The following is a 16,529-nucleotide window of genomic DNA, read 5'->3' as shown; positions in this document are numbered from 1 at the left end:
GGAATATGGTTCAGCTTGAAATGTGTTTCCTGAAGAAGTAAGATATCACTACTGGATTTATGTAGGAGAGATAAAATTTGGCTACGCTTTCTGGGCTCATTAAGACACTTAAGGTGGATGTAACCTTTATCCCATTGTGTGTCATAATGGAATGTGGGAGTGAAAGTGAACATCAGGATCATTCACTTCTGAGAGAATGCAGCAAAGACTGTCCTTGAAACCACCCATAATTTTGCAACTGTGTGTAAACTCATCATTATAGGCCAGATATACCTGGAAAGGGACAATTGTATTCCTATTCAGGAAGTAACGAAAGAACAAAACTATGGCTTCACCCCATGAAAACCTGAAAAAAGGTGCGTTGATATACATCATAAAGGTGTACACTGGTGTAACAGTAGTTCTAAAATATAGATACAGTAGCTGTAAAAAAAAAACAACTAAAAAAACAACAAACGTATGAAGGTATGTAGTGCTGTTAAGATAGCAGAACATGTAAAGCCCTAATCTATAGAGCGGCTATATATTCTAAACGTGATGAAAAACAGTAGTATGCAATTAGTTAGGTTCACTTATTGCAATGAGTAGAGAGAGAAAACAGTAATTAAGTAAAGACATACTAAACCACAAGAATGTATGCAACCTGTAAAATTTTTGGTAAGGCAATCAGTCTCTTATGCAAAAAAAATACTCAAGAATATGTGAGAAGCAAAGCCTGAAAACAGCATTACAAAGATTCTCTCACGTGTTGAATGGGATGTACAAGGGGCCTTACTTATCACATGTAGTGGGCACTGATTATATCTTTTTTCGTGTTCTCCAAATGGTAACCGTCTGCCTTGCCTCAAGACAAGAGTTGACACAAGGAGAAATCTTGGTAAGTTAGGAGAAACACATGAAGAAACAAGCTTTGTTGTTTCTCCAAGAATATTGATGGCAATTCTCGTTCCCTTTGACTAAACAATGCTTTGTTCCTAGTTAGCTATAAAGTCAAAGCTGTGGTTCTCTCTGAATTTGAGAAAATCAACAGAGCTCCTTCTTCCACTTGGCACTGCTGATTTGCCAAGATATCTTGCAGAATGAGCTTGCCAAGCTAAGGCCCCAAAGTTGAGAATTTGGTGGGTCAAGTAGTGGGCAAGATTCTTTCTAATGGTCAGGATCATTTGCTCCCAACACAGGCTTATAACTCACAAACACAACATTTTTTTTTTGTCTGTTTGCCAAAACGACACAATTTCAGCCATTCAACAGCTGGCCCAAACTAAATTAAACCCCAACCAAACGAATTCACAAAATAAATCTGTCCACAGTCAAGTTGCTAAAAGTTGAAAATCAGCCAATGACCTCACATGCACACCATAAGATAGCATTAACAGATGTCATCAGACTAATTCTTCAAAAAGAAAATAAAATGTGGATCTGCACAATTCAGTTTTTGGACCATTAGCTCCATATTTATTGGTTGTAGTTTCATATTACGCGACATGTATATATGTATAAGATATATAATATATTATTGAAGACTTGTGTTTGTTTGAAGGCAATTGCTTAGCCATAATATTTAGGGTATTTTTGATATTTTTTGTTCCATTTCTTAAAGATGGAAATATGTTACGGTCATGTTGCCTAGACCTTAAGGTCTTCCAAAAGTTATTTTCACTGCTAAAACATATAAAATGATGGTGGCTAAACCTTTTCTATTTAAATTCACTTAGAATTATAGCAAAAGCATTTACCATTAAGTATTAATCCATAATCCAGCTTTCTATTTCGACTGAAAATTATTTCGCTTACGCATGTTCTGCTCCTATAAAAATTTCAATAAAAAATAGCAAGCATTTTTCATATGCAAAAATGCAGACTACTCAACTGGCTGCTCTCCATGGTTTGGGAAATAAATTAGTGAATACTATAACAGACATCCTATATTGGTGCCACAAAACACATTTCCTCAGTGAAATCTTTGAATGTTATGATTTTTATGACTCATGGTGAGATATAGTTTGTAGGAAGATGAGTGACAAAAATTCTGCAGACATATTATTCATTCATATTCTATCCACATAAGTCATCACACTGAGCCTCAACTAAAATATGGTAAAATAATTCCACATAACTGAATAATAAAAAACAACACAATTTAACCTGTGTATACTATAATCTCAAATTAGAATTTAACGTATTATATACAAAAATATCATTGGAATTCTTGTTTGATCAAACTTTTTAAACTGAATATTTCTAAAAAGAGCCAATCCTTTCTTATAATGTTATGGCATATCGCTAGGATATGTCATAACAATATGATCGGTGCGAGTTCCACCTTTAGGAAGCCCGCTAATCCCAAGTAGGTCCCATTGACTTTCTCCTTGTACAGCGGTACTCCTGTCCACCTGCTGGTGGAATTTTTTTTTAGAAAATATCAAAGAGGCAAAGCACTTAACCAGCACTGCAGCTCCTTCATTCTGAAGATCGTGGGGGTACCAGTAGTCAGAACCCTACCAATTAGAAGAAATTGCATATTGTAGTGATATGCCATCACTTCTAATGGCAAGACAACCCCTTTACTCCAGGCCTGAGAAGCCAAGGAACCTTGCTTATTTTTTATTGATGTCTATTGAAATTATTTCTATTAGGCCACAAAAAAAAGTCCATCACTTCTATAATCTAATGTTTTCCTATAAGTACATGTAATATATCTTTCTATCCATTTATGGGTTCCCCTGACAGAAAGGTCCGACGGAAGCCATGAACGGAGTCCCAATGCAGATGTGAACGAAGCCCAACATATGCTACGTGCTAAAGGTCTTGGAAAAAAAATAGGCAAAAAATAAATAAATATGCAACTATTCATCATACACCCCCTCATAGAAAATAGATGGTTACTGGTCATCATCAATGCTTACATCAGGTTATTTTATATTTTGCCACTGTGCTATTATATTTTATTAAGCAAAATTACAACATGAAATTGTATATAACTTTATAATCATCAAAAAAAAGGACCCCTTTCCCAAAAAATTTCCACCAAAAACGACATGATCTGCGCAAGACATTTCACAATCACAGACAAGGCTAGTATTTTTATGGGGACATGTCCCCACAGATAACCTGTGTCATTGGTAGACTTGCTAAAATGGGCATCATAAATTTTACTTGGAGGGGGTGGGTGATTCTTTGGCCCAATGACTGTTTCTTTCCTGTATACCGAAGGCCATATTAGGTGATCATAGAAAAGATAGAGAAACACATGATACACAGTCCAAAGTAGTCTCCCAGGAACACATAAAACATTCACAGTAGAACCACTACCAGTCACAGAGACGGATGTAATGTGATAAAAATAATCTAATTAAAATCAGATATAGAAGTCTAAAGCAAAAAAAATGGCCTCTTGCAAGCTTAAAGTACACAGTAAATGATATGCTATTTAAAAATGCAATTTAAATGGTGTACCCAATAGTGATAAATATAGTGTACAAAACTGCTGAATAAATACAAGGTAAATAAAAGGCAGATGATAAGAACTCATATTACCAGTAGGCAAACAAAGGTTTTACATGTGAACATTTACTTATGCCTGTGGGAAAGTGACTATGATGTCATAAAATGACCTGGGGGTCACTTTTCCCATAGCAAATACAGAGGTTGAGTCATAAAGGATTTACTCAGAAATCATAACTGCTCATTATTCATTATAAGATTGGCAACTGGAACTTAGCATTTTCTTCTTTATGACAATGGTATCAATGTAACAAAATTCACAATTGAATTTATCATGATATCACAGTAGGATAGGTGTAGTTTTACCTAGAAGGACAGTTCATCTTTGGTTTGCATTTACAGTAATTTCCAAATTGCCAAACCCATCCATTTACACCATTACACGATCCCACCTCTCCCCAATGATAGACTACAGGCACCATAAACAACTCCTGTATGTGGTCTCTAAAAAGAATAGTTGATGGTAATTAAATTTTCCTAAGCCTGATCTCCCACATTAGTCAAATCTTTCGTCTTGTAAGGAAAACAAATTAAAGGAGTCAATTTACAAATAGATATAAATTTGAGTATTACTGTAAATGCCCTTCAATAATATATATACAAGAGGGGTCATCACATAACCAATACCCAGAACCCATTTGTTATTGATATCGGTGGCAGCTGGACCACCACAAGTGTGACCCTTATGACATGTCTGTTTGTCATTAAAATTGATCTTGAGAAAACAGCAGGTAGGGCACAATAAATATCATAGTCAAATGTTGACATTTACAGGGGTGCTGCCAAAGGGAGCACATATAAGCCACTAAACCAAGCTCTCGAAACATTATTTAGGAGAAATTGTATCCTGAATTGGCAGGCTGGCTTGTAGTAGCAGTGGCCCCAATGAATAGACATATCAACATTGTCATAGGGGGCAGTGTGTGTATTAAAATCACCGTCCATGTAGATATCTACATCTTTACTGACTAATAGCGGCAATATGGATGACATGGACATTAAGTGGGCTGGTAATGCTCAAAATATGATTTCACTTGACAGAACTAAGCAGGGGCATACACATAGGGGAGGTGGCCTATTGTAAAGAATAAACTGGGTTTCACCATCTAGCACCATTTGACACCACCAAACACCGAAACACATTGGAAGGAATTGGTGCTTTATTGCCCACAATCTCATTTCCATGATTCTTAGGTTTATTCCCCACCCTCTTTTTCCAATGTTGTACACCTTATAGAGAAGGAATTTCTGCACAGGTTCTCACAACTTATTCAAATAAGTGATGCAGCCAACCAAGACTAAGCACGCTATCTTGAGGGACATGGGCTGCCTCTAAAGTACATGCACCTTTGGAATGAAGATGGAATTAAGTGGTTGCCCAGTTTTAGCAAATTAAGATTATTTTTTGTATAATTAAAAAGTTATACCATTTTCCAATATACTTTCTGTATTAATTCCTTACGGTTTTCAATATCTCTGCTTGTTGTTATTCAGCAGGAACATCCATTGTTTACTTCCAGTGGATACAATTCTGTCCATGTGATGGACACACAGGTGCTGGGATCTTTACAAGACACAGCCTCTGATACACATACTGTAATGAGCTGTGCACCTGTGTGTCCATCACATGACCATGGACAGTATTTTATCCACTGGAAGTAAACTATGAATGTTCCTGATGAATAACAACAAGCAGAGATCTTGAAAACCGTATGGTCAACAAGCAGAGATCCTGAATTCCATGAGGAAATAATAATATAGTATATTGGAAAATTGTATAACTTTTAAATATACAAAAAATACCATCAATTTGCTGAGACCGGACATCCCCTTTAATTTTTTCTTTTAGAAAACGCATTCCTTTTGGAAGTTCCACTTAAACTTACAAGTTGGGTACAGACAAACCAGCTGCACAAAGAAAACATAGGACTCTAAGGGCCTGTTCACATCACCGTTGCCCTTCCGTTGAGAGGTTCCGTCTGAGGTTTCAGTCGGGTTAACCCCTCAACGGAAAGGCAAACAGAAACCTAAGCTTCAGTTTCCCTCACCATTGATATCAATCGTGACAGAAACATTGCTGAAGGTTTCCGTTTGTCACCGTTGTGACAGGGTTCCGTTGTTTTGACGGCATTAATAGCGCAGTCGACTATGCTATTGATTCCGTAAAAAACGACGGAACCCAGTCACAATGGTGACAAACAGAAACCATTAGCAACGTTTGTCACCATTGTGTTCAATGGTGAGGGAAACGGAAGCTAAGGTTTGCGTTTGCCTTTTTGTCGAGGTGTTAACCTGATGGAAACTACCAACGGAACCCCTCAGCGGAAAGGAACCGTGTTGTGAACACAGCCTAAGATCACAAAAGGGTAACAAATTCAAGGGTTCTATTGTAAGTTTATCTTCAGCACACAAATGGTGTGGAAACGATGGGAATACTGGGTGAGGACAACAATTTTACCATAATCTAGAACATCACACAGCCATAGCCACTAAAATAAGTTTAACAGCAAACATGTTCCTACCTGGTGATGAGTACAGCATTGTCATGGTGAGCGATGCCATTTTCTGGAATGGTATTCCCGTCACTCTGGTGCGAGAGGATGGATTTCTGCCACTTACAGAAGCTGTCAAGGGACTTGTCGGCATGGTGGTTTATCTCCAAGTTTGGCTGCAATACAACACGCATACCAGGAATGTTCCAAGCAAATTACTAAGGTCAGTTGTTAAGCCTTTTGAAGACTAAAATGGAACTATAATTAGATGCAGTGGTTTCTAGGAATAATCTCTCCTTGCCAATATTTATCTCTATAAAATCTGACCCAGAGTTCAGCCAGCGTATTACTGAGCAGACGTATTGTGTGTTCCAAATGTAGTAGTGATTATGTCAATATAACAATTTCACATTATCAACGAGCGAGCATTTAACACATCAATAGGTTTGGAACCCCACTTATGTGAGACAGTAACAGCTTTAGAAGTAGAAAATTAAAAATGAAATGACATTGCCACAACTACAGAACATCCAGCTGCCTAACTCATATTAATAATATTCATATTTTTTAAGAGGTCATAAAAAAACCTCATACTGTACTAGGTTTCCTATGAATAAAGCCTGTGAACAAAAGCCATCCTACATGGCAGTAGCTGATTATTTACTAAAGGCCAGATTTTAGGGACTGGGTGTAACAAATGGAGGCACCAGATTTACCCTCAGATGACCAAAAGATAGCACTGTAAAGAATTTGTGAATTCATCAAAAGTAATACTTGTGGTGAGTAGATTCATGCATATCAACGAGCGGAAGCGGTGTGATTGTGTAAGGAATGGGGGAGGTTTTAAGAGCTGGAACTAATTAATGGTGATCGGTGCGGTTCACCTAAATGATCGTTGCATACTAGACTAGGTGGACAATTGTCAGGCTAGGTCGCTTTTTCACCATTTTCTTCTAAAGTCTGATATATAGTTTATTAAGGTATAAACACTCTTGAAATCAAATACGTAAGATCATGTTTGGCTTAATGTTGTCTACTATGGAGCGAAGGGACAATTTATCATTCAAGTACATACGTTCAACCAAAGAAGAAAACTTATAGTTGGGATTTTAACAACATAAATCTACTGCTCTGCATGTTTTCTTTTGTTAAATTGCCCCATGTACCTAATTATGTGTATAACATAAGATTTTATTACTGGGAATTCAAAATAATAGAAGACCAGAAGCCCATGGAAGTTGTGATTTTGCTGGAATCTGCCTACCCTCGTCTTCAATAACATGATTATACTATGATTGAGGCAATGGTGGGATTGTAGGGGCGGATAGAAATAGCTGGTCTTTCCCGCACAGCCTCAATGAGCTTTTTTTTTTCTTTTACATGTGTTGTAAATGAGTTGGACCTTCCAAACTGGCAAAACTGGAGCTAGACAGTTATAACAAGTGTTTTTATTATTCCTTTCATAAACTGTTAGTAGCAGGTTTTACTATTACGTAATGCAACTGAGCTATTGTAGTGTTAAAAGTATTGTTCAAGTGGTTCTTGAGTTATGGTTCTGTCCAGATAAAAACCCTAAAAACAATGCCTCCCGATTCTGTATCTACACAGAATTAGCTAAGTATAATGAACAAGTTAATAGAGTTGCGGTTTAAACCACGGTGCCTAAACAAATAGACCACAACCATATCCCACTGGTATAAAATCTGGTTGCACTTGCTCATAGTTTTGTAAGAGGTCAGCCATATGTCATGAAATATAACAAGCACAGCTACTTACATAATTCGTTTGAGAGGACACATTGCAAATTCCCTAACTAAACTCTGAGGAAACTCTCGGGATGAGGCAATTTATATCATTAAAAAAGCTAATTGTTAATAATGAGCAAAAGCAACATGAATGAGCTCCTACCTGATCTTCTGTGAGGACTATTAGTCGGGTCACTATGATATTCACAACGTTTCCTAGGCTGGAATCACGGTAAAGTTTGGCAACCTGACCTCCAGAAAAGAAGAAAAGACACAAAGTCAGACAGTGAAACAACAAAGAATAGGTTTATGGTTATACGGAAATTACATTATCACTAGCAAATTGTCATGCAATGACTATGGGCTTAATATTTAAAATATAAAAGTTGTCATATGGTTGCTCTTAACCCCTTCCCGCCGGATCACGTATATAAACGTCATTAAAATCGGTGGCTTACCGCATTTTCACGTAAATATACGTCATGGAGATGAAGCTGGCTCAGGAGCTGAGCCAGCGACATCACCACCGGGTGACAGCTGTATGTTACAGCTGGCACCCTAAGGTATCGGCCAGGACCGGAGCTAGCCTCCGATCCGACCGATTAACCCCTCACATGCTGCGTTCAATAGAGATCGCAGCATGTGAGGAGTTTATAGCCACCGGCACCCCAGCAACGTGATCGCTGGGTTGCCGGTGGCTGCAAAGGCGATCGGAGGGCTAATGCTTACCTCCCGATCAGCCTGTAACGGAATCCTCCTATGCCCCTTCGTCGGCGAGGCCCAGGAGGCTTCCGGTAACATCGGCAAGATGGCGCCGGCTCAGCTTCCGGCTCAGAAGCTGAGCCGGCGTCATCAGCAGTGGGTGTCCGCTGTATGTTACAGCGGACACCCCGATCTATCGCCAGGAACCGGAGCTAGCTCCGATTCCTGGCATTAACCCCTTCGATGCAGCGATCCATTGTGATCGCTGCATCCTAGAGGTTTGTAGAAAATCGGCAGCCTTGCCATGCGATGGCAAGGCTGGCGACTGCTACCATGGCAACAGGAGCCCTAACAATGGACTCCTGTCTGCCATTACGTAAGCTGATTAGGCCCCGCCCAGAGGCGGAGCCTGATCGGCTTGCTGTCAGTGAACAAATGACAGTTCCAATACATTGCACTACATAGGTAGTGCAATGTATTAGAACATCAAACAAACAGTTGGACATTCAAGTCCCCTAGTGGGACTAAAGAAAAGTGTAAAAAAAAAGTGTAAAAAAAGTAAAAATAAAAGTTGGAAAACATACAATAAAAGTTTCAAATAATAACACAAAATACAATCGCCCTTTTTCCCTTATCAAGTCATTTATTATTGAAAAAAATAATAAAGCCATACATATTTGGTATCGCAGCGACCGTAACGACCTGAACTATAAAAATATTATGTTATTTATCCAGCGCAGTGAACGCCGTAAAAAAAAAACTCAAAAACACTGCCATAATTACTGTTTTTTTGGTCACTGTCTTCCAAAAATTGAAATAAAAAGTGATCAAAAAGTCGCATGTATCCAAAAATGGTACCGATAAAATCTATACCTCGTCTCGCAAAAAAACAAGCCCTCACACAGCTCCATCGATGAAAAAATTTAAAAGTTATGGCTCTCACAACTTGGCGACAGAAAAAATACATTCTCTTTCCAAAAGTAATTTTATTGTGCAAAAAGTTATAAAAAAAGTTCTATAAATTTGGTATCGCCGGAATCGTACTGACCCGCAGAATGAAGGTAACGTGTAGTTTATAACGTACGGTGAACGGTGTATATAAAAAAAAAAGTGGCACAAGCTGGGCATGACATTTGACACTGAATTGGCATATCTAGGGAAACATTTTAATTTGTACCTTCCGCAGCGCAATCATTTATGGAAAAGACACGTCGGGTGAAAATGCTCACTACACCTCTTAATAAATGCCTTGAGGGGTGTAGTTTCCAAAATGGGGTCACTTCTCAGGGGTTTCTTTTATTATTTCACATCAAAGCCTCTGCAATTGTGAACCAATACTTTATAAGTCGCCAAATTAGGCCTCAATTTTACATCGTACTCTTTCACTCCTGAGCCCTGTCGAATGTCCAGGCAAAAGATTAGGGCCACATGTAGGGTGATTCTAAAACAGGGAAACACCGCATAATAATTGAGAGCTGTCTTGTTATGGTGGCACAAGCCGGGCACCACATATTGGCGTATCTAAGGAAAAATTCCCATTTTCATTCTCCCACATCGTGTGCACACGAATTTCTGCAAAACACCTGTGGGGTTAACATGCTCACTACACCCCTAGGTGAATACCTTGAGGGTGTTGTTTCCAAAATGTGGTCACTTCTGGGGGGGATCCACTGTTTTGGTCCCACAGGGACTTTGCAAATGCAACATAGCGACCAGAAACCAAATGCAGCAAAATCTGTACACCAAAAGCAAATGGCGCTCCTTCCCTTCTGAGCCCTGCCGTGTGCCCAAACAGCATTTTACGACCACGTGTGGGGTATTGCCGTACTCCAGAGAAGTTGCTTTACAAGCGTTGGGGTTCTTTTTTTCCTTTATTTGTTGAGAAAATTAAAAATTTGGAGCTAAAGCTACGTCTTATTGAAGAAAAAGGATTTTTTTTATTTTCACTGCCCAATTCTAATAAAATCTATGAAACACCTGTGGGGGCAAAATGCTCACTACACCCCTAGATGGATTCCTCAAGGGGTGTAGTTTTCTCAATGGAGTCACTTTTTTGTCGGTTTCACTGTTTTGTCCCCTCAGGGGCTTTGCAAATGCGACATGGCCTGCGCAAACCATTCCTGCTAAATTTGAGCTCCAAAAGCCAAATGGCGCTCTTTCCCTTCTAAGCTCCGCCGTGTGTCCAAACATCCGTTTATAACCACATGTGGGGTATTGTTTTACTCTGGAGAAATTGCTTTACAAATGTTGTGGTGCTTTTTCTCCTTTAGTCCTCGTGGAAATTAGAAAAAATTAGCTAAACCTACATAATCTTTGAAAGAATGACGATTTTTATTTTCACGGCCTACTTCCAATAATTTCTGCAAAAAACCTGCGGGGTCAAAATGCTCACTATACCCCTAGATAATTTCCTCAAGGGGTGTAGTTTCCAAAATGGGGTCACTTTTGATTTCCACTGTTTTGGCACCGAAAGAGCCCTTGAAACCTGACATGGAGCCTAAAATATTTTCTAATAAAAAGGAGGCCCAAAATCCACTAGGTGCTCCTTTGCTTCTGAGGCCGGTGCTTCAGTCCATTACCGCACTAGGGCCACATGTGGGATATTTCTAAAAACTGCAGAATCTGGGCAATAAATATTGAGTTGCGTTTCTCTGGTAAAAACTTCTGTGTTACAAAAAAAATAGAATAAAAATGAATTTCTGCAAAAAAAAAATGAAATTTGAAAATTTCACCTCTACGTTGCTTTAATTCCTGTGAAACGTTTAAAGGGTTAAGAAACTTTCTAATTGCTGTTTTGAATACTTTGAGGGGTGAAGATTTTAAAATGGGGTGACTTTTTGGCGGTTTCTAATATATAAGGCCCTAAAAGCCGCTTCACAACTGAACTGGCCCCTGTAAAAATAGCCTTTTGAAATTTTCTTGAAAATGTGAGAAATTGCTGCTAAAGTTCTAAGCCTTGTAACGTCCTAGAAAAATAAAAGGATGTTCAAAAAACGATGCCAATCTAAAGTAGACATATGGGGGATGTTAATTAGCAACAATTTTGTGTGGTATAACTGCCTGTCTTACAAGCAGATACATTTACATTTAGAAAAATGCTAATTTTTGCAATTTTTCACCAAATTTTGGTGTTTTTCACTGGTAAATATTGAATTTATCGACCACATTTTTCCACTATCATAAAGTCCAATGTGTCACGAGAAAACAATCTCAGAATCACTTTGATAGGTAAAAGCGTTCCGGAGTTATTACCACATAAAGTGAAATATGTCAGATTTGAAAAAATGGGTCTGGTCCTGAAGGCCAAAATGAGCTTGGTCCTGAAGGGGTTAAGGGAGATTGACAAAAGTTTTTTCAAATTGTTGTTCACGGTTGGCCTATAAAGGCTGTCGTGTACACAACAATGCCATATGTTAAAACCATACATCACTGACTATTGTCAGATTGATCTTTGCCTAGATCTGGGACCTAGGCTGGACCTTTGTTAAATGTGTCTGTAGCGGTTTGTAGACCCTGCCCCCTGGTTTACATACACCGTATGGAATGAACGACTAACCTTAGTTTGCATCACTAAAGGCCCAGAAAGTCAACAGAAAATTGGGCTTGTCGGCCATCTGAAATGTATAGTGTATAGCTTTAGTGAATGACCTGCTTTTGCAATTAACCAACTCTTTCTTTTCCTTCAGAAAAGTGAGGGATCAGAACTGGGAGGGACCATGAATGTCAAAGCTAGCCATCCTGTCAAGTATTGCTGGTTTTACCGTAATAGACTTGCAACTGATAAGAGAATAGAATAATCACACAACAGTGAAATAAAATCCTGTGTAATGAGACTGAAAAAGACAAAGTAAAGAAAATTCTTATCCTGAAAATATGATGGAGAGATCTAAGAAACCGCAAGGAACCCATTTCCTCATTATCCAATTTCCTTTTATGACTGAGTGCATCTCACCCTAAGTACACCTATACAAGGTAGAAGAGGTCTTACAAGTGCTGGCACTTCTAGTAAGTATTATACTTGATGACATCAGTGTTTCTCCAACCACTAAAACAGCACAATAAAGAAAGGATTCAGGATGATAAAAGAAGAACAACAACAGGTTACTACCGTATGTAACTGACACTTGTAAGACGAAACAGAGGAGTCGGTGTACTGCTAGGAATGAGCTCTCGCTCATTAGATCTGGCAGGCACAAGATCTTACAAGCCACAAAAAGTGTAGTTACAGATAATGTCAGCTACTTAACTGGAAATGTCGCAAATCTTTTTTCCATCATTCGAAAACGTGATAATTACATTATAAAAGCTCTAAAGTTACAAAACACAAAAGGCATGCGGATGAATTTGTTTTTACTTTTATATGTATATCTAATTGACATCATATTTAATCCCTACATTTACAGAGGGTGCGTCAGACTGTGATACCTTGAGGACATTAAAGGCCTGATTCTGATGGCTCAACTTCCAGCTAGACAGAATGTCTACTTGTACTTGCATTATAAAATGTTGCATGACAAACTTTGACGGCCATCGATTAATTTTCCATGTACACAAAAGTTCTTACAGAACCTCCTCTATTTGTTAGTGGTGCTGCAGTTATAAAACGAAATCCTACCTTGCGTTATCTTCTGACATGTCACAGTGACATCTAAAAAGAGAACATTGGTGAGGGAACAAGAGCTAGAACCCTAGAAGGGAGTGGCCGTAAAGCTTGAAAAAAATAGCTCAACCCTACGCGTGCTTGCTGGAGATTTCTAGAACTATGAATCTCAAACACAGTATATTGGAAAAATCTGTAGCAAAACATTTAGGCTGGAAAAAAAAGTACCTTCCCAATGGTACTTAGTTCTAGAGTGATGTCATTTTTATGTCAATGTCGGACAATTGTATAGATGAAGGGGTCAAACTTACAATATTCATTACACTCAGTATGTAGTGCTCAATGTCCTTGCGTCCATGATATCCGACCATCATTTTGTCGGCCACTACTAATGTCTCCACGAATCGTTCAACACTGACCGATCTCCTCTGCCGGCGAGGACCATTTTCTGTGTCATTTTCTAAAGGAGCTGTAGGGGTGGACAATGTATGGTTTAACCACCAAGGCTTGTGGTTCCCTGTGAGATCTTCTAGGAAATAAAGCAACTGTATTAGTTGTAACATATTATTGATCTGTTAGGAATTTACAATTGATATCATAATACCACAACTCATCGTTTTGCTATGCAGTCTATATTCCATAGTTCTATCGGATATGTAACAAAAAACATATACACAAGTCTGTGCTAGGTAAGTGTTTGGAAACCATACTGACCAGAGTTTGTAGCATATATAAACATAGGTTTCTGAGACTTTAGTTGCATTAATTGGCAACTTTTTGCCCATTTTCTTTTTAAAGTTCTGCTGCTATTCTCAGTTTCCTAGCAAACACTTCAGTCAGCACATTTAGAATTGGAGATACAATGTGTTTCAATATTCCTCTCTAATTTCAGACATCAATTGCAATGCACATTTGGAGGCCATTAGCTTACTGCAGGATGCCTTTACTAAGTGGATTTAGATCCGAATCAAATTGCCATACATGGAAAATGGTGGCCAGAACCTACAGCAGGACCACAAATTTTCTTTAAGATAATGTAATAGGTTTACCTTGAGTCTTGTGTAAAACGCAGATTATTACACAACGTAATATCATAATGAGTGGTGCTATGTGACAAACGGCTTCATCTGTACAGTTTATGGTCTATTGGGCTCTGATGCACAAGCGTCAGGAGTTTCAATTATAACGCAATACTAACATACTAATTTAATCACATTTCATTAAAATAGCCCTATAAGGGGTTTTCAGGGACTTTAATATTGATGGTCTATCCTTAGTGGTGGGGTCCAACTCCCGGCAGCCCCAACGATTAGATAAATGAATGAACCGTGGCCCCTTAATTTAGCTGATCCCCTTCATTTCCCCTAATTATTTACCCAGGTACAGCGCCATACATATGGTTGTGGCAGTGCCTGGTACTGCAGTTCAATACAGCTCAGTCTCATTCAAGTGAACAAGATTGAGCTGCAGTACTGAACTCAGGCCTAGCCACAACTCAGTGATGTGGTGGGGTAAACAATGAAGAGAAAGAAGTGGAGTTCCGTGGTTCCCTTAATCAGCCGATCATAGTTAGGGCTGGGAGTCAGATCCCACTGATCATAACTGACGGCCTATTCTATGGATAGGCCTTCAAAATGAAAGTCTCGGAATGATACACAACTTCAATTCTGGTTTAACTGTTCTTTGATATGCCTTGGACTTTTTAACATTTAAATGTAAAAGTGACATTTCCTCTGACTCTGCACATAGATCTTACCTTTCACACCACAGTGTCCCTGGCTGCTTGAGTGTCGCTGATGGATGGCGGACTTTCTGTATATAACATGAGGGTGGCCCCTTTCGGAGTTAAAGTGATTGGAGTTTTCAGTTATGTTGTCTAAAGGCTCAATAAAATACTCTTCATCTTCAGTAGCGATTACGCCATGCTTGGATGGAAAAGAATAGGAAAGGGATTTAGACAAACTGGAGAGACTTGTGCTATTTGCATTAAGGCTGATGACGTCTGGGAAATGTAACGTAAATGTGGATATTTCTACATTTTCTACATTGCAGAACAATTGCATTAATCACCCTGCATGCATGGAGCAAACAGTCTGCTTTCTAATTAACTTTTCATCCACCATCCCCGTCATTATACAGATATTGCCAAAGCTTCACATTATATCCTAGTGCAGAGTTGATGGCCTCATGATCTAGTAAATTAATATATTTCCTGAGCTGCCGGATGAATGTGCACATGTAGAGTATATACACAAGAGAACTAGCAATTCTGTTAAGCTTCTAGTAATCAATAAACGTTGAAGAACAAGGAAGAGGAGTCTCGTGCCTCAGTCATTTCAATCAATCTAATTTATGACGACTACACTCAGCAGAACCTAAAGTCATTTATTCATACCAAGCTAAGCAATTTTGGAAGTAAAATTTGCCAGTGGGGACATATTTTAAATAATATGAATGACCATGAAATTACAATTTCTACCTTGACAGGACAGTATTTCTATGCCAAGGAGTGTAAAGCTATCAGATCAGCTACTAAAGTGACAGATTTTTCTTTGCCCCTTCCTGACCGCTATAATGGACACGCAGGTACCGGTCGTGGATTTTTTAACCAGTGCCAGATCCACTTCAGCCTGTATTCAAGGGCATTCTCGTCTGATGGTGCAGGGGTCGCTTTCATCATCTCTTTTTAAACTGGCAAGGCCCTTGCATGGGCGAACCCTATCTGGGAGAGACAAGGACCAGAGACCCGTGACTTCCAGGGGTTCCTCCGGACATTTCGCACAGTGTTTGAGGAGCCTGGACGACTCTCCTCGGCAGCAGCTTCCTTGCTGAACCTACGCCAAGGAGACATCTCCGTGGGCGAGTATGCCACCCACTTCCGCACCCTGGCGGGAGAACTATTGTGGAACAATGAGGCCTTGGTGGCTAAATTCTGGTATGGACTGTCTCCTAAAAATAAGGACGAACTTGCCGCTCGAGACCTGCCGTCTACCCTGGATCAGCTCATCCTTCTGGCTGCCCGGATTGATAGAAGGCTTCGAAAACGGCTCCAAGAGGTTTATCGGGAGGAAGGTCTTCCTAGTCCGGTCCCTACCATGCAGCAACCCCTGCTGTCCTCAGATGCCGATCCTCCTAAGGAGTCTGTGAGGACAGACCAATGTAATATATCTACCCTGGAGAGACAACGCAGACGCAATTCGGGACTGTCTTTATTGCTGCCTCAGAGGCCATCTTGTGCATCTGTATCCCCAAAAGCCCCAAAGCCTAGGGGTTGGTAGGAAAGACAACCTTGGGCAAAGAAGGACTCCTGTCTAAATTGTCCATACCCGTGACCATAGTGTCCGGTGAGAAAACGCAGCAGGTCTCTGCGTATCTTGACTCTGGCTCCGCTGCTAATTTCATTTGGAGAGACCTGGTGGACCTTCTTCAATTACCCACTACCCCTCTGGAGAGACCGTTGATGGTTCCATTGGTAAATGGACTACC

At 39.4% G+C, this 16,529-nt stretch overlaps 1 protein-coding gene and 1 long non-coding RNA gene across 3 annotated transcripts in view; one reads left to right on the top strand and one right to left on the bottom strand.

The window, feature by feature from the left end:
* ADAMTS6 (ADAM metallopeptidase with thrombospondin type 1 motif 6) overlaps positions 1-16,529 on the bottom strand; it is a 280,546-nt gene that overhangs the window by 221,326 nt on the left and 42,691 nt on the right. The window contains exons 4-7 of one of the 2 annotated variants that reach the window (XM_075839116.1): positions 14,800-14,968; positions 13,355-13,572; positions 7,905-7,988; positions 6,027-6,172 (exon numbers count right to left, since the gene is read on the bottom strand). In XM_075839116.1, the coding sequence (XP_075695231.1) occupies positions 6,027-6,172; positions 7,905-7,988; positions 13,355-13,572; positions 14,800-14,968 (617 nt within the window). The remainder of the gene's footprint in view (positions 1-6,026; positions 6,173-7,904; positions 7,989-13,354; positions 13,573-14,799; positions 14,969-16,529) is intronic. The other variant, XM_075839124.1, reaches the window with a different exon arrangement.
* On the top strand, positions 191-2,858 carry LOC142746058 (uncharacterized). The gene is made up of 2 exons (XR_012881691.1): positions 191-356; positions 2,731-2,858. It is a non-coding gene; the product is annotated as an uncharacterized LOC142746058 (long non-coding RNA).

Source organism: Rhinoderma darwinii, chromosome 1 (assembly GCF_050947455.1).
Source record: "Rhinoderma darwinii isolate aRhiDar2 chromosome 1, aRhiDar2.hap1, whole genome shotgun sequence".
NCBI classification, from domain to species: Eukaryota; Metazoa; Chordata; class Amphibia; order Anura; family Rhinodermatidae; genus Rhinoderma; species Rhinoderma darwinii.
Note: the sequence above shows the minus strand (reverse complement) of the source record. Positions and strands in the feature narration are given on the sequence as shown.